Below are 24,085 nucleotides of genomic sequence, written 5' to 3'. Positions count from 1 at the left end.
AGCAACTTACCGCAAACATCAACTGTCAAGTCTTCTGCTGAATTGCCCTGTGATTCAGCACAAAAGCTGTACAATGTTCTTCGGAAAACTAATAGTTCCTCCTTTTGTTTCACATTAATTCAGAGATTCTGCCTTAACAAAAACCACATTATGAAAAAAAAATTCAAAGTTAATTTGTGCAACAAATTGTCACATGAAAAATGAAACTTCATCAAAATTAAACCTGACAAATAGCTGTCTATACGCATGCTACATTCCTCTAAACTTACCTCAATGTTCGTGAGATATCTGATAGTTTGTCTCGTCTTTGAGCTAGAGTACCACCCTAACGAAAGCCACACTGTGAAGAAAAAAAAAGCAAAAAGCTTGAGCAATCACTTTTTTCTACATTGAAATGAAATGAAACAATGTTGAATATATGTTTTTTTTTTCAAAGCCATCTAATCAAAACACTCAATCGAAAGTTACATTTATTTACATAAATAAATGCAGAAACCCTAGTATTCTGTTCAAAAGAAAGTATTTCTTGCTGAAAACATGTAAACATGATATAAATACAACTAAATATGAAAACATAAAATCCAACACAGATCATAAAAATGGTGTTGATTTATGATATCTCTAATGCTGTGTAGAGCATAAAAAGGTAGACCAACATATTAAAGTGCTAAAGTAGTACAACAGCAAGGCTCTTGATGAGGAAGCAGATAAGAAGAGGAAAAAAACTAAAATTGAAACAAAACATGTTACACACCACTGTGGTTAAAAAGAAGCCTCACACTCTTATTCTGTTGTTGTTGTTTTTTTCTGTTAGACTTTTTACAATAGGGCCACACTCTGACCCCACCAGCCTGATTTGTCTGAGATCTTGCCACCAGAAATTTGCCATTGTTATAGAGCCTGAATATTTGAGTTACTGTAATAGTTTTGGTAGTAAAAACCATCCATCCATCCATTTTCTTCCACTTCTCTGGAGCTGGGTGTTGGAGTGATTTTGTTAAAAGTTGTCATTGTTGCATTTAAAATTGTAAACCTTGTCTTAAACTGCAGGCACACTTGCAGGTAACATTCTGGTTTCCTTATTTAGTAAGGAATGTTTACTTCCTGCCATTTATGGGCTCAGCTTGTATATGGTGGACCATTAAAAGGGGTTAAGCCATATACGGGGTGAGGGGAGATGACCCTTTTTATGACTAGGGATGTTGTTAAAACAGTTGTAACCAGGAAGTTACATATACAAACACAAACACACACACACACACACACACACACACACACACACACAGTGCCTTAACTTTTATGACACACCATATGGGTTTTACAATGGGAGGGGAGACTGGAGTTTTGAAGTTGGCTGGGATCAGGTGGGGAGCTTGTAGCTCCAAGATCCTGACCAGACCGGCTTCCCTTGCAAGTTAAAATGGATTGAGCTCTGATTATCTTGCTTTGTTCATGGTGAGAAGTCTCTGAACTAGCAAGGCCTGCAAGTGCAGACCTAACACCGGGTTGCAGGGACAGCAGCCAAAGCAGAGAAAGCCAGACCTGCCTTTCCCTGCAGGGACAGCAGCCAAAGCAGAGAAAGCCAGACCTGCCTTTCCCTGGCGACCTCCTCTAGGTTATCAGGGGAACACCAAGGCATTAACAGGTCAGCCAAAAGGTATATTCTCTCCAGCATGTCCTGGATCTGCCCCAGATTCTTCTTCTGGTGGGCCAAAACCACCTCAACTGCATCCTTTTGATGTGGAGAAGATAATCGGAGCCCCTTCCAGATGGCCAAACCTCTCACTAGGGATGGGTATCGAAAACCTTGTTGAGAACCGGTTCCCACTGTTTCAATTCCTTGGAATTGTTTGCCATTTTTGTAAACGATTCCCTTATCGATTCCAGTCGCCCCGAATGACGTCACCACGTTGCGGAGCGTCATTTACCTGGAAGGAAACATGGCTGCTCAAACGCTCAAAAGTTTGATTATACTTTACGAGAACGGATGACAACAGGGCAACTTGCAATACTTGCAAAGTAGATATTTCATTTAAGGGAGGAAACACTACGAATATGAAAAAGCATTTGCTCACAAAACACACGATAACCTTAAATGAATGTCATGTTTTTAATTCCGCTCGACTTGTGAATCTCAACCCAGCAGCAGCGGTAACGTTTGCATGTCCTCTCCCGTTAATGCGGCAGGTAAATAATCAACTAACAGTGCATATTATGTTAGCACGATCTGCCTTATTACAAAACCTGCCATTACTGTGCATTTAGGTGACCATGATGAGAGAGACAGACAGAGTCTGGCTGGCTCAGATGCTGGCAGTTCTCACTGCAGTCTACTGGTAGCGTCTCCTTTTAGGCCAGGATAGACGAATGTCACCGAGCAGTGACTACGTTTGTGGTAAAAGGCTTGCACCCATTTGCCACAGCAGATGCCCCCGATTTTCGGTAAGTGAATGTGTTTAATTGTAGGCAGGGACATTTTTGTATATTCTTGTGTAATTGCTACAGAATAATTTATGTTATACTTTGTTATTGCTACAGAAGAATATTTATTTTATTATTTTACATTTACAATTTTTTTTCCTGGGGACCCTGTGACACCCCATTGAAGAGCCGTAGGCTGTGGATCTCTTAAGATCTCACTGTTGGGTTTGTAAGGCCATGTTACTCCTAAATTTCTATCTTGTTCAAAGAGAAGATATAAAACAAAGTTCTAAGCTATTCGACCTTAGTGTTCTCCTTTTTTAAAAAGAATCGATAAGAGAATCGATAAAGAATCGAATCGTTAAACAGAATCGAAAATGGAATCGGAATCGTGAAAATCTTATAGATACCCATCCCTACCTCTCATCCTGTATCTAATAATAATAATAATAATAATAATAATAATGTACACTTTACTGATCCCCGTGGGGAAATTCCTCTCTGCATTTAACCCATTCACTCACTAAGGGAGAGGCCAGCCACCCTTTGGAGAAAGCTCATGTTCACCACTTGTATCTGCAGTTTTGTTCTTTCAGTCACTACCCAAAGCTCATGACCATAGGTGAGCGTAGGGACGTAGATTGACTGGTAATTCAAGAGCATCACTTTTACGCTCAGCTATCTTGTAACCACGACTGCATTATTGCGGCTGCAGCACCAGTCTGTCCATCGCTCTCTTGCCCCCCTCTCACCTTAGCTCAAACCAATTTTTAATAATCTTCGCTAACCAGCAAAAGTTAATATCTGCCATTGACAGCTGCCACTCCCTTTTAATGTTGTTTTGTTGTGTTAATCCCAAATTATTAAATGTTTCTAGAATACTGGAACCAGATCTTTGTGCACAACAAATCTCAAGTCACTTATCTCTTAAATTTGGCTTGAACAGCTAAGCCTCTTGACTGTGTTTGTAGGTGCCAGTCACTTATTACAACTAATTTTCTAACATAAATATTTTTAAGTAATAGAAGTAGTTCTAATCTGAGTTGAGTAGAAGTTTGGGTCTGGGTCCCAGTGGGTCTGTGGCGCAATGTTTATGATTTTGGTCTTTTATTTCTGGTTTCTTTAATGTTCTGAGGTTAAGATTGTGTTCCAGGTTTTGTTTCTTATTATAGTTGTAATTGCTCTATGCCACAGGTGTGGAACTCCAGGCCTGGAGGGCCAGTGTCCTGCAGGTTTTAGATGTGTCCTTGATACAACACAGCTTATTTAAAGGCTAAATTACCTACTCAGCATGTTTTGAAGTTCTCCAGAGGCCTGGTAATGAACTAATTATTTGATTCAGGTGTGTTAACCCAGGGTGTTATCTAAAACCTGCAGAACACCGGCCCTCCAGGAGTGGAGTTCAACACCCCTGCATGCCTACTCTTTGTAATGTCAGGTTTTAGTTTGGTTATCTACAGGGTGGGCCATTTATATGGATACACCGTAATAAAATGGGAATGGTTGGTGATATCAAAGTCCTGTTTGTGGCACATTAGTATATGTGAGGGGGCAAACTCCTCAAGATGGGTGGTGACCATGGTGGCCATTTAGAAGTCAGCCATCTTGGATACAACTTTTGTTTTTTCAATAGGAAGAGGGCCATGTGACACATCAAACTTACTGGTAATGTCACAAGAAAAACAATGGTGTGCTTGGTTTCAACGTAACTTTATTCTTTCATGAGTTATTTACAAGTTTCTCTTTGTTCACAGCCATTGACATGTCGAAGAGGTTAACACGTGAGGTGCATGTATCCAGTCTAAAACCCTGGTATAATTTGCAGCCACTACAGAGGTTAGATAGCGCCTCCTCACAGTTCGCACCGAGGTCTCCCACTGAATAAAACCGGTGATGTTAAAAAACACACAGTAGTGGTCAGAGACAGCCAAATCAACAACAGAGGACACACTGGTGGACAGCCCATGGGTGATGACCAGGTCCAGAGTGTGTCCTCTGTTGTGAGTCGGCTGCGTGACGTGCTGGGTAAAATCCATACAGTGAAGAATGTTTAAGAATTCTTTTGATGTACAGTCAGAAGGATTATCTATGTGCAGGTTAAAATCACCGGTTAAAATGATCATGTTATATTTTGAGTGTATGTTTGTTAAAAATTCTGAAAATTCCTTGATAAAAGCAGCACTGTCTTTAGGTGGTCTATAAATTGTGACAGATAAAAACTGGAGGTGTCACGGTCCGCTGTGGCAGACCGTGTGGAGAGTGTGTGGAGGACTCAGGTGCAGACACAGGCGAGGACACGAAACTGAGTTCGAACGAAAAGCGAGCCTTTATTGTGGCTGAAGACAAGGAGTGCAAACAAGGCAAAAGCGCAGTGACAAAACTAAACCATAACCAAACTGGGAAAGTGATACCAGGATAAACTATGAAGACACAGGAAACCATAACTATGAATACAAAGGACTGGCTGTGACAACATGGAGGGTGGGAACACAGACGACGCGACACAGACTGTATGAAACACAGAGACTAAATACACATGAGGGATGATCAGGGGAAGTGGCCACACATGGGAGCACAGCTGACACACATGAACCTAACGACAGGACAGGAGAGGTGAAACTGAATACACTGACAATGAATACAGACTTTCAAAGTAAAACAGGAAACATGGAGATCAGACATGACATGAACTAAACATAACCACGCAGACATGACGCATGAACCAGGGAGACTTAGTACAGGGGGAGATGACATAAACAACTAAGGAACAAAACTAAACTGCAATCTAGAAATTAACTAGGTGAACTAAGCTAAGGCACAAATGAATACAAAAGATACATAAAACTCAAACACTGGATCGCTCAACCCAGGGCCATGACAGGAGGGCTGCTAAAAACAATAGCATGGAATTCAAAAGTGGTAAAATTGTCAAATAAAATTTGTTTGGTGGTGAGTGTAATTCTGTTGCTCTCTGTTTGTGATTGTGACGGGTATTGTGTTGACTGTGGGAGAGAGAGGTCCGAGTCCAGAGTTTTGTGTATTACTGTTAAAAGTGGAGCAAATATAGGAGCTGGGACCAGGGGGACATCAGTCAGTGGCGGACAGATCAGCAGGTAATGTCGGTTTGGGGTAATGACAGGGCCGTGTGCGGGAGTGCCGGACATCAGATCTCAAGCAAGATCTGATGTCCGGTGCTCGAAAAAAAAAAAATCGATGCTACACATTTCTTTCATTCAAAGCATTTAATTTATCCAAAAATTTTAAATATCAAATCTGTGATCACTACAGAAATCAGGTGAACAGGAAAAGAAATGTGCACTGAGCAACAGGAGAGTAAAAACCCCAAAATGATAACCTGTATTATGTATGGCCATTACCAGACTTAAATCTTTGAAACTCAAGTCACAAACTTATCACATATCAGTTCCTTAGTTCAGGAAGCTGTGGTTACATTTCATTACACAGGAAAAGGCTTTTTCAGCAGCAAGTTGGTTGACTCAGAAGAAAATCTGTACAATCTAACTAGCCAACGCAATAAGTTACATTATAATATCTTAAAATAATCAAGGCTTCATAGGAACATTATTCAAATGTGAAGACCATACATTCTGTCTCAGTTTTTAACTGACCAGGGAGGTAATGTGTTTTCAGCCATTGTGCTTATGGTTTACACACATCATAACTAAAACAAACCATATGTTGCCTGAAATGAAGGCCCTTTTGTCACGGTTGGGGCAGCAGTCGTGTGGTGTTTGTAGGGAAGAGGACCCAATATGCAGGAAACGGCTAGATGCAGGTGAGCGTTTATTTATAAAGGGTGAAATATAAACAGGAACAAGGGTGGCGAGGACTGCACAAAGACACAAACCTAAACTGGGAAAAACTAATAAACCTGGAACACGAGATGAGAACAGAGAGACAGAGAAATACCAACTAACGCAGAGTAACACAGACGACACGACGAGGAACACAGGCAGGTACACACTATAAATACACACAAGGTAATGAGGGAATGACACACAGGAGGGGAACACAGCTGAACCTAATTAGACACAACGAGACACAAACCTTCAAAGTAAAACAGGAAACACACAGAGTGTTTTACAACACAAACTCGGGGACATGAACAGAGCACAGAGTAAAGACACAGGTAGGGCTGATAAAACACTAAAGCACTAAACACAAGAACCAAAACCTGAGAACTAACACAAAATAAGAATTAACACAAAACATAAGATGATACCAAAATGAACACAAAACGCTGGGTCAACAACCCAGGATCATGACACCTTTTGATGCTTCTGTTTCCATATGTTTGTGTATGAATGTGATCCCAGCTCTGACACCAACAGTGGAAATGATTAAACCAACAGATTATGATTAACAACTTTTACAGTCACTGATGAGTTCTCTTTTTTCTTGAGAATTCGTGAGGATGTCTTTGAAGCATTCAAGATAACTTGAATTTTGTCATTTTTAATCTGATATTAAGAGATATTAAGTACATCTCCCCAACAGCCTTCTCATCAGTAGGCGAAGATGAGGTTAACCAGAGATCTGCATGTTAAGTAAGCAGTTCACAAATGCAAATAAGTACATTTGGCTTAGAGAACAGTGTCCTTTATTTAGGACATACAAAATGATTTTATGAGTAATTTGCTTATTTAGGCATATTAGTTGCTGCATTTAGATCACCCAGAGAACTTCATATGAAAATGTTTTATGCTTGATCAATTCTACATTGACGGCAACCTGCCACACTTGCCTTGTATGTCCTGCAACATTGCAGATTCCTTACCAGCCGATATGCCCTTGGACATTCCTGCCTATTCCAGTCTCACTTCTTGGAGAAATGTAACTATTTATTTAATTTTGCGGAGATAAAGTCACCCTCTACCAGGAAACAAAATAAAATAGCCTGGGTTTTTATTAGTTCCATTTCACTGCATGTGCCCTTCATAGCAGATTCAAGTTAAGTACATTAATTAGAATTAGAATTTAGATTCAAATATTTGTATTCTGATGTAGTAATATTATTTGATTATTATAATGATATAGCACAAGATTCAGTTACCTTTATACTAAAATGGTTAGTAGAATTGTGCTTTAAGAAGCTACTTTTTACTTTCTCGCTTTGAGTACATTTCAGAGCTTCTACTTTTTCACACTGGAAGTTTTGTTTTGTTTTGTTTTTTTTACTTGAGTAAAGAAGTTGTTTCAGTACTTTGTCCCCAGCAATTTTCAGCTCAGGTATCTGTACTTCTACCTCAGTAAAGAAAGTCTATACTTTTGCCAACTCTGTTCAGGCTGACAATTAATGCATGTAATTATACAGGATTTACTCTCTTCTGAGACTGAGCCAAATGCTGCAAAACTGATCGCACAGGAGTTTAAATAGATAATGACCCAAAGCATACTGCAAGCAAATTAAAGAGTACCTTTAATTTATCTTCCAATGGTCAAGTCAGTCATCTGATCTTCACCCAATAGACAATGACTAAAGTCAAAGCTGTGACTCTCAAACAGAAAGTAAAGGTGGCTGAAATGGCAGAAAATGACTATCAATGAAATATTTTGAAATCTAGCATACCTTTACATATACCACAAGTAGCAGTGAAATATGCATCTTTAACTTGTTACATTAAATTCAAGAAAGTTGTAATGTCATTGGATGATGTAATAAGATTTAACAATAAATAAACCCAGTTTTTTGTTATAAAAGTATTTACAGATTAAATATGTATTAAATGTAAATAATTTAAACAGCAGAGCTCTGTACACTGAAAGCTACATTACGAGTAACAGAAGTGTTGAGGCTTGTACTTCTCTCTCTGTTCTTTCTGCCCACATTTTCACAGCGCAAGAGATTCAACAGATGCTTTCGCAACTTCTGTGAGAGCATATACAGCAGAGGGTTCATACAGCAATGAGAATAGGCAAGCATTTCACAAACACGGTTGGCAACTTCTAACCGTTCCGCTTCCTTACAACCGTTGGGTTTATAAAGAGATTTAATTAAAAGCATAATATGGTATGGCCCCCAGCAAATGAAAAAAACTGCAACAATACACAACAGCACAGCTACAGTCTTGTGCTTCTTTCTGTTTAAACCTTGCAAAACTGTCTTGAGGATGGCAGAATAGCAAAAAATAATGATGACAAATGGGAGGAAGAATAGCAGTGACACTTGGAGATAATGTCCAAGCTGTTCATCAGATATATCGTAGCAATAGTTTTTACCATCCCAGTTTTCAATCATCTTTACTTTCATTGCATCATGCAGGGATGCTGAGATGCTGATGACCCAGGCAGCTATACAGGCACCGATTGCATACTTTTTGCTTTTAGTATGATTGTTATTCAACTTGTGCAGCACCACAGCAATAAAACGATCCACTGTCATGGCAGTAAGCAGAATGACACTGCTGTACAAACCAACAAAGAATGCAGCAGTCAGGAATTTGCAACTAGAGTCCCCAAAGACCCAGTGGTGTAGGTGATGAACAGCCCAAAATGGAAGTGTGATGGTGAAGATCAAATCAGAGCAGGCCAGGTTCAGGATGAAAATATTTGTGATATTTTTCAGATTCTCGTAGATGAAAAGAACACATAAGAGGAGACTGTTGCATGTGATACTGATGATGAAGATCAAGATGAAGAAGGGACCAGTGATGGTGGGAACATTAATATCACAAACGTATTCAGCATGATCGCTCACTCCATCATAAGTGGATGTGAAGTTTGCCATTTTCAATTTTCTGGAAAACATAAACACAAACCTACATTTTAAAAACGTAATTAAACACATTAACTCAACACTTTTCTGTAAACAGAAATTGTTGATTTTAGTTTAAGTTTTTGTATTTTAGGTAAATATAAAAAGTAATTATGTAGCACATTTGTAATAAAAACAAGTACTGATCAACTTACCGCAAACGTCAACTGCCACGTTTTGTGCTGACTTGCACTGTGATGTGAAAGCTGTGATAGTCTTGAGATAAGTAATAGTTCCTTTCCTCATTTCACTTCACACGAAGTCAGAGATACCGCCCTTAACATAAACCACATCTTGAAAAAAATAAATAAATAAAACCCCATAAAACATTTTGTCTTTTAATATTTTTGACATAATTTTACACAAAAATTTTTTTGCAAGTATATAAAATATAATATAAATATAAATATAAGATTTTTTGTTATTCATTTATTTGTGTGTTGTTATGTATGGCATAGTCAGTAGATCAACATGCTATCAAAACTACTACATTAACACAGCACTGAAAGGCTCTTTGAATTAGAATTAAGGATTAGATAATCACAGGTAACTACATCGAAAAAACTTTATGTAATACAACATGTTACACAGCCTCACCCACTGTATTCTTCTTGTTTCAGTTACCCCTCTGCAGTACCTGGTAGGACGTCACTCTGACCACACCAGCCTGAATTCTCTCAGATCTTACAATCTGCATGACACACTTCACTGCTAACTAGATGTTTTCTGCATACAAGTTTTTTGCACTTCCCTGTTCCTGTACATTTTCTCCTTCCTATTTCTACATCATAATGAATACCCACAAAATAATCTTTAGACATTATAACTTAAACTGCTACATACATACAATACAGATGTTCACACTAGCTATTAACACTGCAGACAGCAACACTGCCAGTGGGAACAGTAATTTTGGAATAACATGTTGGCAGTTAATTCCTAAGTGAAGCAGATTTGTAATGTACATGTTGCAAAGTCACAATAAAGATAAAGATATTCTTTTTTTAAGAATCATGAATTTATGTTAGAAATTTTGAGAACTGCCCATGTTAATGAATAAGATGTCTTTCTTCTGGTTTTCCCTACATTAAGGCACCACTGACAGCTCTTCAGCATTTGTCAACGATGTCACTGTGAGCTGATTTTGCCTACTGCGAAAGCTGTTGTTGTTGTTTTTTGGGGGGCCTGAAATCTTTATCAGATTCTTTAGGTGGCTTTTGACTTTAACCCCCACAAACACATAAAACACGGGATTAAGGCAGCATTGCGAAAATGCAAAAAGTCGAGTAATCTCAAGTGCATATATTGACAATCGTCCTCTAATGAGTCACTTTCTCTGGGCCAGTAAGAAAATGACTGCAGAAATATCACTACATTGTAAGGTAACCATCCAACAAGGAAAACAACCATGAGAATAAAAATCAGTTTCCATGTTTTGTTTCTTCTTTTTTGTTCATCAGGATGAAGCAACCTGCACATGATATGAGTGTAGCAAAACATGAATACCACTGAGGTAATTAGAAAGAGGATGTTTCGCTGGTAGATTCCCCACAAGCTCCAAAAAGAATCTGCATATACACAGTACTTTGACTCTGCAACTTTGCTGGCAGCGAAGGCTAGACTGGATAGCAGGAGGCTAACTAATAATAATAATAATTTATTATTTATATAGCCTTTTTCTAGGCACCCAAAGCGCTTTACAGTTCCACTATTCATTCACTCTCACATTCACACACTGGTGCAGGCAAGCTACAGTTGTAGCCACAGCTGCCCTGGGGCAGACTGACAGAAGCGAGGCTGCCATATCGCGCCATCGGCCCTTCTGGCCAACACCAGTAGGCGATATGGTAAAATGTCTTGCCCAAGGACACAATGACCAGGACAGAGAGAGCTGCCCAAATGATCACAGATGCTACAATACTGTAAAAACCTGTGGCAGAAATAATGTCAGACAGAGGCTTTAGATTGGATTCATAACAGTGAGCAGTCATCAGGATGAGGAGGATACCGCTGCTGTAGAATCCAAGGCAGAAGATAAAGTTCACTATTTTGCATGCATGCTCCCCTAAGGTCCATCTGTGCATGTTGTAGTAGGCCCAGAAGGGCAGAGTAGCTATGAAGAAGAGATCTGATACAGCCAGATTCAGGATGAAGGTGTTGGTGAGGGATTTCAAATTCTCAGACTTGACCAGGACCACGAGGACCAGGATGTTGCCAAAGATGCTGAGAATCACCACAATGGAGAAAAACACCAGAGTGAAGATCGCTCCAAATTGGATGACACTTGTTTTGTTACAGAGTTCATCGTTGTCATAATCATAGTCCCAGGTAAACTCATAGTAATCATCATTGCTGTGTAAAGTTGAGTCGATTGTATCCACTTTCTTCTAGCACAAAAACAAAATCAAAATTTAAAAAAAAGGCTTTGTTAGTCAAAAAATCAAGTAGGTCAAATTACACAGTAAGACATGATATTGTTATGGCCGAGAGGGCCAGGCTGTGGGTGTGGACTCAAATGCAGACACAGAGGGAGGCAAAACGGGCGTGAACACAGTGCTTTATTTACAGTGCCTAGTTAACTTACAAAGCAGGAAACTATGAATGCTATGAACTGTGGAAGCTATGAACTGAGAACTGTGAGGCCAAACTATGAACATGAAACTGAGTGCTATGACTAGGTGCTAGATTTCATGGATGGATCCTGGGAATGGAAAAGGGGGCAGCGGCTTGGATGGAGGTACGCAGTCACTATAATGAGAGGAGACAAGTAGTCAGTGGCAGTCTAGTGAATCACAGCTGAAGGATTAGACTATGGTGGTTAGGGCTTACGCGTTGCAGGTTAAAGTGTCATGCGAGGAGGGGGTGTCCAAGGGGTTCCGGGTGAGGAGTGTCCAGAGAGGATCCAGAATATACTTGGAGTGAGGAACTTGGCAGGGAGGCAGGCAGGTGTAGTCCAATGATGGAAAGGAAGCAACCAGATGACAGAACCAGCGTCCAGGCGGAGATGTGAGTAGTTTAGCTTGGGAAGTGCGACTGCCACGTGGGTCCTATGACAAAGAAAACACGGTGAGGAGAAAAGCAGTAGTTAAGGGCTTGGTGGCCTAGCACTAACGTGAATTAGCAGAAGATCTGGCAGAGGTCTGTTGTGAATGCTGGTCTTATATGCTGGTGACTTGATTGGAACCAGGTGTGGAAGCTGATTGGAGTCTCTGCCTGAAGGTGGAGCCCAGCGGAGTGGAAAAACCGCAGAGTAACACAGACGACAAAAGCTGCTCACTGACCTATAAAATCTGTCATGGTCCGTAGGACTTCAGCTTCATTAGATGTTAATCTATCATGCTGTTTTACTCTGACTACATTCACATATTTTTGTTTCATCACATTACGCTAGTGATATTTAGCCACTAATTAAAATTTTAGATTCGTTTGCTGAAGTTAAGATTTCTGTCTCCATCCCAGTGCAGCGAAAGCTGATTTTACATTTTGCTCTGAGATTCATTCAAATTCTTCTAAATCCTCTATGGTCCCAGAAATATGTCTCCATCTTGCTTCTTTTTACTTTAAATATTCATGTAAGCATGGAAATGTTTTTTATAAAATGTATTAATGATATCACATCTATTTTCTATCTACAAATTCTACAAAATGTCTTATTTTTGGGGGGAATTCATATCAGCCAATAAAGCATGACATAAAAAAAAAGATTCATGAAAATTAAACAACAAACATCTTTTTCCAATAATAGTGTTTGTGTTACTTTGGTGTTGATGTGTTTTATAGGTCAGTGAGCAGCTTTTGTTTTAAAATTTGTTCTAAAAAAGAAATAAAACAGAGGTTAATCAGTCCATACATATTATTTAAAGCATGAACTCAGAGTTGTGACTACCAAGAAGAAGAATGTTCAAGAAATTAACTTCACATCTAAAATTCACATCTATATCTCATTTTTACCCACAAGAATAACCACAGCAAGCAAATTAGTAGAGCTCACCATCAAAGTTAACCAGCCAACACCACTTTAGGCCTTGAAATGGGACAAAGAGAAAATATGTTGATATATCATCAAAACTAAGAAAACAGTCAAATGGGCTTATACTGTAATTAATCATATTTACAGTATATCTCACTTATCAATTAATATTGCAACTACACAAATTACCTTCCGCTTGAGCTGAAAGTATACAAAAGTCAACTGTCCAGTTTATATGCAAAATATACAAAACAAAATTTTACGAAAAATACAAAAAAAAATACAATGTCAAAAACAATCACTCAAAAAAAATATGCAAAGCAAAAATGATTGAAATGCTTTTCAGTTTTGTACAGAATGAAAGCAAACCTACAAAGAGTGTGGTAACTAACCACCCAGGCTTACTATAAACAATTTAGCTGGTTTTCATGCACCATCACTGAGTTTGTTTGAATGTGCTCGAAGGCAATAAGATGCAGTAAATTTTATGTAAAATTTCCACGTTCCAAGTTTACATTACATAGAAATTTGATAGCTTCTTCTGAAACAGGGAGGAGGTGACCTATACAGAGGGCTTATAACTATGAGCTAAACAAAACAGTAAACATCTGCAACACAAGCTCCAAAAAAAGCACAAATACAATAAGCAGCAATGTTTTAAATTCAGACAGAGGCAGCAGAGAGATAAAACAGACTCAAACCTGTGACAGCTACAAAAATCAGGTGAATAAGAAACAAGATGTGCACTGACTTTTCTACCTAATGCAATATGTTGCATTATATTATAAAGGTTTCTTAGGAACTTTATTCTGCCGTGTAGACTTTATATTCTCTCTTAGTTTTTAACTTAATGTTAACTTAACATTACTATTGCTTTTCACATTCAGTCTGATGTGACAACAATATATTTCCTCACAGTGGTTATCTTACCATTGACGTAACATACGTTTGCAGCAACGATGCTTGTGGTTTACACAAAACATTACCAAAGCTCACCATATCTTGGCTCAAATGAAGACTTGTTTGATGCTTCTGTTTAAGTTACATCATTATTTATGAATGTTAATGATATTTTTCCTGTTTTATTTTGCTTATTTAATTTTTTTTTCTGCCCCAGAAGGATACATACTTTGTAACAATCTACTTGTAAGTTACAATGTGATCCTAGCTCTGACACAGGCAGTGGAGATGATTAAACCAGCAGGAAAAATTGGAAAATAATTAACTCACATTTTTGTGTATATTCTTGACAACGTGTAAAGATTTGATATTTACACGTTTTGATATTTAGACGTTTGATATGAAGAATTGCCTGACAGCATCTACACCATGACCTCCTCTTGATCAGTGGGAGCTCACCAGTCGTAGAGTTTAATCATAGATCTGCATAGTAAGTAAACTGTCACACATACAATAACTCAAGTATGCCTTTAAATATAATGTCTTTAATGTGTGCCATGCAGCATCATTTTAGGAGTATATTGTTAATGTAGGCATGTGAGTAAATGAAGCTTATGTGTAAGTTCAATAAGGAAGATCCACAGTCCCACATCTGTCTGGTTAATCTGGCTAATCTAAGCTTACATGACTTCCACTTTGCCACACTGTGAATGTGTGATGTTGCAATGGGAAGAGAGAAATATGGAGAAGGAGAGAAACTGGTCATGATCCAAAGCATACCATATTATCTGGGAGGCATGGTGGAGACAGGGTTATCACATGGACATGTATGGCTGCCGGTGGAAGTAGGTCACTAATGTTTAATGAGGATGTGACGGCTGATAGAAGCAGCAGGATGGCGTCTCTGACTAAGATAAATGCAGAGAGAGCGCTAAACAGAGATGGTGTAATCTGATTACTTTTTTCAAGTAACTAGTAAAGTAAGGGATTACTATTGCAAAAACGGTAATTAGATTACCGTTACTTTCCTGTAGGAACGCTGCGTTACTGCGTTACTAAAACCGTGATTTTTTTGCGAGAATGTCTCATGACAGTGACGTAAGCGAGTGTGACGTTCGTGACAACAGCTGTGTGCAGATTAACAATGGATAATATATCGAGTGCGGGAGAGAGGGTGTGTGCGTGCAGCGTTTAAAGCGTGGAAGTACTGACCTTATTTTGAGTTTGATTCCATAAAAAGTGACAAAAACATTAGCGTCCGTTGTGCGTGGGAAGAAAACTTCTTTTTACAGCGAAAAAAAAACCCTAAACAAGCACCGAGTGCGCTACCACGTAATGGGAAATTCACAGAGAAGCTGCTGTATCCTTCCACTGACCGCTGCGGCACACCTGCACCAGAGCACACCTCCGTCTACCCTACTCCTGCTTTACAGGTGAAAATAGAGCAACTTTATTTGACTTTATTTATTTTCTGCTGTGATGCTACTTGCATCTATTTGAAAGACTGAGTTTAAACACAAAAAAAATATTTTATTTTATGTGCTGGAATGTGCAGAAAATAGGTTTAAATGTTAAACTAATTTCTTCAAGTCAGAGAATGGTGCATATAATTTAATTTTTGCTTGATGCATAAAGTTAAAAGATTAAAACTGATAAAACAAGTTAAAAAAAAAAGACTTTTCCATTTGATTACATTTTGTATGATGGATTATGCAGAAAAAGTAGAATTGGGCTGACAGATCTATCGCTTTATCACCTATTCAGGTTGTAAATCGTGTTTTTAAAAGTAACTAAGTAACTAAGTAATTAATTACTTTTGAAAATAAGTAATCAGTAAAGTAACGGGATTACTTTTTTGGGGAAGTAATCAGTAATTAATTACTGATTACTTTTTTCAAGTAACTTGACCAACACTGGCGCTAAACAAGCAGCACCTGAAGGTGGCTGCAGAGCGTCTCAAGTGAGGAAACACAAGATTTGGTGTCCATGGGTTCTAGACTTCAGGCAGTCATCGATCTAAAAGGATTGTCTTCCAAGTATTAAAAATATGTTATCTGTTACACGTGAGAGGTGGAACGTTAAAATTACCCTCATAGGCAGATTTGGGAAGTCTTTTCTTTCTTTACAACATAGGTTAAAGTAATTAGGGTATCTTTGTTTGAGCCTAATCACACTCTTTTACATCACACTCTTTCTCTGAACCTCCATCTGTGTCTGCTTTGTGATAATATATTACAGAGCAGTAACAAAGTACTGTATTTAAGTAGACTTTTTCATTTTTCATCGGCAGTCCGATGTCATTGCTGTATATCCTGGTGGTGTGGATCAGTGAATCGATGTCTCATTCACTCTTGACATACAGCTTGATGTCATCCATAGCCAGTCTTGTCAGTGATCTCACTGAGGGGGTTCAGGCCTATGCAGAACAGCAGTGGGGACAGAGCATCTCCTTGGCAGAGCCCGCACTTGATTGCGACTTGGGCTTGTAGTCTTATACACCACATTCCCATCGAGTTCCTGATAAAGGCTCTTAGGGTCCTGTTGATTTTGGATAGTTCTAGGCATTCCACAGGTTGGTCAGCCTATAGTCTTGCAATCTCGGGCAACTGCTCTGTCTACCAGTAGCTGGTGTTTTGCGCCTCTGGTGCTCTTGCCAATTTCTTTCTGTGCCCCACTGAAGAGCTCATATTACCCTAGTTCAGGGGTCGGCTCTTTAGTCCTTATAGTGCGGCTCCGCGTGGTTTGGGAAAATAAATTAGAAGTATTTAGCTGAAGTGTATGTAAGTTGTTTTTTAACTTGTAGTTCTAAATTGGAAGATTATTGTGATATTGAAATATAAAAATAGAATTATATTCTATTATTATTTTTTTCATCGCTCAAAATAAGCGTCACACTCGCGGAAGCCGGTGTACCCGCCGAAACGCCGTGCATTTATCGAGACTTTCGACCCCAGGTAGGCCAATTATGGATCTTCGGATCCACATTATGTCAGCAGCTATTCTGCACCGTGAACTATGTTAAAAACAAACACCGCTCACACCTCACAGATGACAGCTTACAGTCCTGCGTAAAGATGAAAGCCCCGATTTGCAGACGCTGTGCGCAGATGTTCGGGACCAGAAGTTCCATTGTAAACATACCACGGCAGACCCGACGATGTTTGCATGAACACGCTTTTCAGCATCTCTTTATTGACCATTTTACACACACGGTTGCTGTACGCATACAGCCGGCTGTAGCTTTTCAGCTCACAGCCCGACACATACCAACACAACAGCATAGATAGCACAGACGTAAAGGCGGCAAGGCGTGATTGCGGGTGCCGCTCAGGTGCGTCCGCCTCCCCTGCAGCGGCGCTGCAGACCACGCCCTGCCACAAACATTAACCAGGTAAAATACATATTTAGGCAGAATTTTGCAAATATCTATTTTTCATTTTTTAGCAGCATAGTGCTTTTTTTTCCAGTTATTTTTTAAAAGTCAGGTCAAGGCTCCAAAAGCCCAAAGGCAATATAACAGTTTTTGTTTGCTACATGGATCATTTTAGTTCAGCTGGGTGTCTTTCCTTTTGTTATATTTCTTTAAGAGTTTAAAATGTGTTAATTACATAAATAAAATGTAATTTTCTCTGTAGCACTTCAAGGATTTCATAAGCAACACACCTTAGTTGTTCACACAAAGCATAAAGGTAAAAAACAATATATACAGTGTTATCTTCATTTTATATGTCAAAAAGTATTTGCGGCTCCCAGTGTTTTCTTTTGCATGGAAACCGGGTCCAAATGGCTCTTTCGGTGTTAAAGGTTGCAGACCCCTGCCCTAGTTCTTCAGCAGCTTCACTGGTTGCCCATAGAAGCCAGGATAAACTTTAAAATCAAACTTCTCACATACAAGTGTATCCATAAATCTGCTCCTTCCTATTTGTGTGACCTGCTTCATATCACCACTGTTTCCCGCCCTCTCAGATCCTCATCTGCTATTCATCTTACTGTTCCATCCGTACGTCTTATTACTATGGGGAACAGAGCCTTCAGTCGCTCTGTTCCTCGGCTCTGGAACGCTCTTCCTCCAACCATAAGAAATATAGACTCTCTTCCCGTATTTAAGTCACAGTTAAAAACACATCTGTTCAAACTGGCTTATTCGCTTTAGTGCTGATTTTATCTGTTGTCAAGTTCTGTTTTGCAATTTTAATTTATTTTATGTATTTTATGACTATTGCTCCTTTTATTCATTTTGTTCTTCTGTAAGGTGACCTTGGGTTTTTGAAAGGCGCCCTCAAATAAAATGTATTATTATTATTATTATTATTATTAGTGAGCCATGTGCCTATTCATCTTAGTCGCTATGATGTCTGACAAGAGCTTCCATGTGGTACACTCAGAAAAATTATGGTTCTTAAATGGTTCTTCAGATGTCTTCATGGTTCTTTAAAGAACCATCATACGTCAAAGAACCTTTTTATTTTGTGAATGGTTCTTCAGCTATTACAAATGGTTCTTTAAAGAACAAAAGGTTCTTCATCCTTAGCAATCTAAGTTTGATGGTGTAAATGGCATAAATATTTATTCACTATAACGAGGCTGTGAATTACTGTGCATTACTTTTGAGATTATTATAGATTTTTGAAAATATAGCATAATGATAATACTAGTCATTGTAAACTTTACAAACCACCCAGCAGTATGTAAAGTCAAATTATAAAATACAAGTAAATAACAATTGCAGAACAGAATGTCAGTGTAATGAACACACGCTTCGTTTTGACAAAGCACACTGCTTAGGTAAATGATCTGAGTAGTTGTTCATCACTGAGCAATTTGTTAATATGTGTTTCGAGCCAAATAAATGACAGGGGGAGAGAGAGAGGACACGTCAAATGCACCTTTCAATTGTTTGCCAACCGCAAATATAACTGTAAGAAAGAAAGAAAGAAAGAAAGAAAGAAAGAGGACACGTCATACTAAAACCTCCCGGGAGCGGACGGAGGGGGTCAGTCGTTGGGATGCGCATGCGCAGACAGAGTGCGCGAGCGGCGGGCCTTGACCTTTCGGGGAAAAAAACTCTTTCTCATGGACGGTGACAGCGAACGGATAACAGTCTTCAGTACCTGCTGGACTTTGAAGCTCTGGATTCTGGGACTGTTGGAAAAGGTAAAACATTTTCATTAAAACCTTATTACTGTTTTGTTTTTGTTACTCATCATTGTAGCTTGCTGTTAATGTTGTGCTAACAGTAGCGATTAGCTAGATACGTTAGCCGTTGACGTCAGCGCAATTTAGTATCCGGTATACAGAAACTGTTTTCCTAACAAAACCACTGTTATAATTAAGTGAAGCTGCTCCCAGCTAATTTGAACCTTTGGCTTCTAAAATATGTGGTTCAATTGCGTGCTGCGTACATAACCTAATGTCAGCGAGACCGAAATTAAAATTTAATACGACGGGTCCCGATGGTGCGAGCGCACCGCGGCGGCGGCCCGTCGCGACAGATGCTAGGGCAATGCTTCATGGGCTACCTCTGTCGACCCACACGCCGAGTCCCCAACCGCAAGCAGTTATGCCTACCACGCCAGTTAAGGTACCGAAATACAACGGGCTAACCCCGTTAGAGCCCTACCTCTCACAAGTGCGGCTAGCCGCCAGACATAGTGGCTGGAGCGAAGAGGAGACTGCTACACACCTAGCACTAGCATTAGAGGGAGATGCACTGCAGATACTCCTTGACCTAGCCCCGGCAGAGCAGCATGAGCTCCGGGCCCTCACCGCGGCACTCGAGAGGCGATTCGGGCAGCGGCACTCCACTGATCAGAGCAGAGAGCAGCTAACCAACCGGAGCCGTCGACCAGGGGAGAGCCTGGGCACCCTTGCGGCAGACGTGTTGCTGTATGCTCGTCGTGGCTACCCGGAGTTTCCAGCAGCGGCCCGTGAGGAGCTTAGCCTGCATGCTTTTCTGCGAGGACTTTTCCCAGAGCGACTACGCCAACACGTCCGCCTGGCCATGCCTCAGACCCTCCGTGAGGTGCTCCTTGAGGCTGAAAGGGCCGAGCCGGTGCTCACCTCGCGACCTAACCAGCAGGTCCCCCCCCCCAAACTACCCCCAAATCAGAGCCGCAGACTGCGACGGGGAGGGGGAGGTCGCCGAGATGTCCCAGCTGCAACCCTCGGTGCCCCGGAGGCGTCCTCGTCGACCAACCGACCGCTGCTACCGGTGCGATGAGCCTGGCCACGTGGCGCGTGACTGCCCAGCGCCAGCCCCGAAGACCGGAACTACGCAGCCTCAGGGAAACGAGGAGGGAGCGGTGTAGCGAGGGGACCACCGCTCCAGCTTCCTGCCCCCCTCCAAGGACGATGCACAGTGGTGGGCCGAGTTGGGCACCTCAAGGGACTCCACCTGAGCTGCTGTGTTGAGGACCAGCCATGCCAGGCCCTGGTGGACACGGGGTCTACCATTTCCCTGATGCGACCTGGCGTGCTCCCTGAAAAATCCGGGCCACTGGTGAAGGGTTGGTTGCCCACAGACACCCAGCTGATGACAGTGACGGGGCAGAAAACTGTTATGCGGGGGAAGAAACCGTTGCAGATCCGAGTGAAGGATCTGGAGCTGGTGCACGACTTCTGGCTCGCCGACATTCAAGACCAGTGCATCATTGGCCTGGATCTGCTGAGCCGCTGGGGGGCCTGCGTCGACACCGCAAAGCTGGCTATCACTCTTGGCACAGAGACTTTTGCTCTCCAGCGCGGCCAAAAGCAGGGAGCGGGGACCAGACGAGACAGGCGTCGGGCAGCTGCCGCTCAGCAGATTTCGGATGCCGGTGGCTCCGGGTCATCTCCACTCGCCTCAGCCTCTCAGCCTGACAAACCTCCTTCGACCGAGACCATCGAGACTGTTGATGACCTTTGGCAGCGCAGCAGCGTAGGCCTCAACGTCGACCAGCGCCAGCGGTTGAGGTGCCTCCTGGACGAGAATGTGGACATCTTTGCCGCCAGTGACAAAGACTGCAGGCAGACGAGTCTGGTCCAGCACACCATCGACACCGGCTCTGCTCAGCCCATCCGTCTGCGCCCACACCGGCTGCCCCTCTCAAAACGGCAGGTAGCGGAAGAGAAGATCCGTTAGATGGCTGCGGCTGGGGTGATCGAACCGTCCAATAGCCCATGGGCGGCACCCGTGGTTCTGGTGGGGAAGAAGGATGGCAGCCCGAGGTTCTGCGTGGACTTTCGCCGTCTCAATGCAGTCACCAAGAAGGACTCGTACCCGCTGCCGCGGATCGACGAGGCCCTAGATTACGTTACCGGCTCCAGTTGGTTCAGCTCCCTCGACCTACGCAGCGGTTACTGGCAGGTGGAGCTAGCCCCCGACGCAAGGCCTAAGACTGCATTCACCATTGGACAGGGGCTGTGGCAGTTCAGGGTCATGCCATTTGGGCTCTGCAATGCGCCAGCGACGTTTGAGAGGCTGATGGAGAGGGTGCTCGTGGATATCCCTCGTAGCCGCTGTGTTGTGTACCTGGATGACCTGTTGGTGCATGGTGGCGACTTCGACAGTGCACTGTCTCACCTGAGCGAGGTCTTGAGTGCCATCCGATGAGCTGGGCTGCGGCTCAACCCCGCGAAATGCCGCCTGTTGGCGAGAGAGACCACGTTCTTGGGCCATGTGATCAGCGCTCGAGGTGTCGCCACTGACCCCGCAAAAGTGGCTGCGGTCCGGGACTGGCCAACTCCCTCGAACGTCCAAGAACTGCGGAGCTTCCTGGGCCTAGCCTCCTACTACCGTCGGTTCATCAAAGGGTTCGCGACAATGGCCAGCCCCCTCCACCGCCTGACTGACAAGGGACAGCTGTTTGGCTGGGGGGATGCCTGTGCTGCGGCTTTTGAACAGCTGAAGGAGGCCCTCACCAGAGCCCCAGTCTTGGCCTACCCCGACGCCCGGCAACCTTTCATTGTGGACACTGATGCTAGCAATGTAGGGGTCGGGGCGGTCCTTTCCCAGCAGGACAAGGCTGGAGAACGGGTGGTGGCGTACTTCAGTCGTGCCTTGGGGCGAGCCGAGAGGAACTACTGCGTGACCCGGCGGGAGCTGCTGGCCGTAGTGCTAGCGGTGCGGCACTTCCAGCCATATCTGCACGGCTGCCGGTTCCTCCTGCGCACTGACCATGCATCTCTGACTTGGCTCCTGAACTTCAAACATCCAGAAGGGCAGGTGGCCCGCTGGCTGGAGGTCCTTCAGGGCTATGACTTCGAGATTCAGCATCGGCCAGGTCGACAGCATGGCAACGCTGATGCCCTCTCCAGACGGCCCTGCGTAGCCGTCGAGTGCCGCTACTGCCTGCGACAGGAAGAGCGGGCCCAGGAGGTGCTGGGGGTGGCTACTGCTCAGGCCACAGCCGGCGGAGGGGGGTGGCTCCCATTGACAACGCAGCAGCTGAAGCGGGAGCAGGAGGCCGACGCGACGTTGGTTCAGGTGGGGGCCTGGCTGGAGGCGGCGCAACGCCCCGCCTGGACGGGGGTGTCGGGACAGGAGCCCGAGGTGAAGGCCTACTACTCCCAGCACAACAATCTGGAGACCCACGACGGCCTCCTGTACCGGAGATGGCGGGCCCCCGGTCAGGGCAGAGATCTCCTGCAGCTGTTGGTGCCTCGGTCGCTGCGGTCGCAGGTGCTTGAGCTGGTCCATGGCTCGGTGGGGGCAGGACACTATGGGAACGCCAAAACTCTCCGCCGCCTCAGGGGACGGTTCTACTGGCCTGGCTGTCGACGGGATGTGGAACTCCATGTGCACTGCTGTGACACCTGCACGGCACAGAAGGGCCCAACTCAACGCTCCACTGCCCCCCTTCAGCAGTACCTGGTGGGGGCCCCAATGGAAAGAGTGGGAGTGGACGTCCTAGGGCCTTTCCCCGTCACAGAGTCAGGGAACCGGTATGTGTTGGTGGCTATGGACTATTTCACGAAGTTTCCAGAGGCCTACGCGGTGCCGGACCAGAGCGCAACGACGACGGCCGAGAAGCTGGTGGAGGAGATGTTCACCCGTTTTGGGGTCCCGGCTGAGCTCCACAGTGACCAGGGGCGTAACTTTGAATCGAAGGTCTTCGGGGAGATCTGCCGGCGACTGGGGGTGGAGAAGACGAGAACCACACCGCTCCACCCACAAAGCGATGGCTTGGTTGAGCGCTTCAACCGCACGCTGGCCACCCAGCTCGCCATTCTCACCAGCCGCCACCAGCGAGATTGGGACCGACATCTGCCCCTGGTCCTTTGGTCGTATCGGACTGCGGTGCAGGAGTTCAGCCAGTGCACACCTGCCGCTCTGATGTTTGGACGGGAGCTCCGGACGCCTGTGGATCTGGTGTTCGGGTCCCCCCCCGAGCCGGAGATTGATGGTGGGCCAGAGATGGACTACTACAGGAGGCTCAGGGAGCGGCTGCAGGTGGTTCATGTCTACACCCGCCAGGCCCAGGCCAGCGCCGGAGTACGACAGAAAAGAGCCTACGACACCAAGTGCCGAGGGGGGGTTTTCATGCCTGGCGACAAGGTTTGGGTGTACTGCCCGGTTCGCAAGAGAGGAGTGTCCCCCAAACTCTGCAGTCACTGGCAAGGGCCGGCAGAGGTCGTGGAGCGGCTAACAGACGTGGTGTACCGTATCCGCATGCCGGGCCCGGGGCGCATGGTGGTGTTGCACCAGGACAGGCTCTCACCGTACCGACCGCTCGCTCCAGCAGATGCCGGAGCAGGGGATGATGGTGGCACCCCATGTTCTGACCCAAGTGACTTTTCCCCCACCGGTCGTGACCGGCCGGTGCGCCAAAAGAAGGCACCTGGACATTTGCAGGACTTTGTGTGGGGTAATGGGGTCGCCGGGGATGACTGACCCCTTAGGTGGGGGCTATGTAGTGGGTCAGGGCTGTTCGGGGTTCTGTTTGTACAGTTATGTTTTGTTTATGTTGCCATAGTGACAGGTGACGCCCTCTCGCTGCGACGGTGTGTCCTTCCGGGGTCAGAGGGCGCCCTGTGTTGTT

At 43.4% G+C, this 24,085-nt stretch overlaps 1 protein-coding gene and 1 pseudogene across 1 annotated transcript; both read right to left on the bottom strand.

Annotated features, from left to right (window-relative positions):
* Positions 1–7,555: 7,555 nt before the first annotated feature.
* On the bottom strand, positions 7,556–9,174 carry LOC146367803 (chemokine XC receptor 1-like). Its single transcript, XM_084912891.1, has one exon. It carries the CDS (start codon positions 9,167–9,169, stop codon positions 8,180–8,182), a length of 990 nt encoding a protein of 329 aa, XP_084769017.1. The 5' UTR covers positions 9,170–9,174; the 3' UTR covers positions 7,556–8,179.
* Positions 9,175–10,283: 1,109 nt separating this feature from the next.
* LOC146367802 (chemokine XC receptor 1-like) lies at positions 10,284–22,338 on the bottom strand (annotated as a pseudogene).
* Positions 22,339–24,085: the final 1,747 nt, after the last annotated feature.

This window comes from Perissodus microlepis, chromosome 18, assembly GCF_051167445.1.
Source record: "Perissodus microlepis isolate ML-2025 ecotype Zambia chromosome 18, ASM5116744v1, whole genome shotgun sequence".
NCBI lineage: Eukaryota > Metazoa > Chordata > Actinopteri > Cichliformes > Cichlidae > Perissodus > Perissodus microlepis.
The sequence above is the reverse complement of the archived record's forward strand: the minus strand, read 5'-3'. Positions and strand labels throughout refer to the sequence as shown.

Bases quoted from the DNA above. Each gene is read 5' to 3' on its own strand.
- LOC146367803 (XM_084912891.1), bottom strand. From the start codon at position 9,169: ATGGCAAACTTCACATCCACTTATGATGGAGTGAGCGATCATGCTGAA.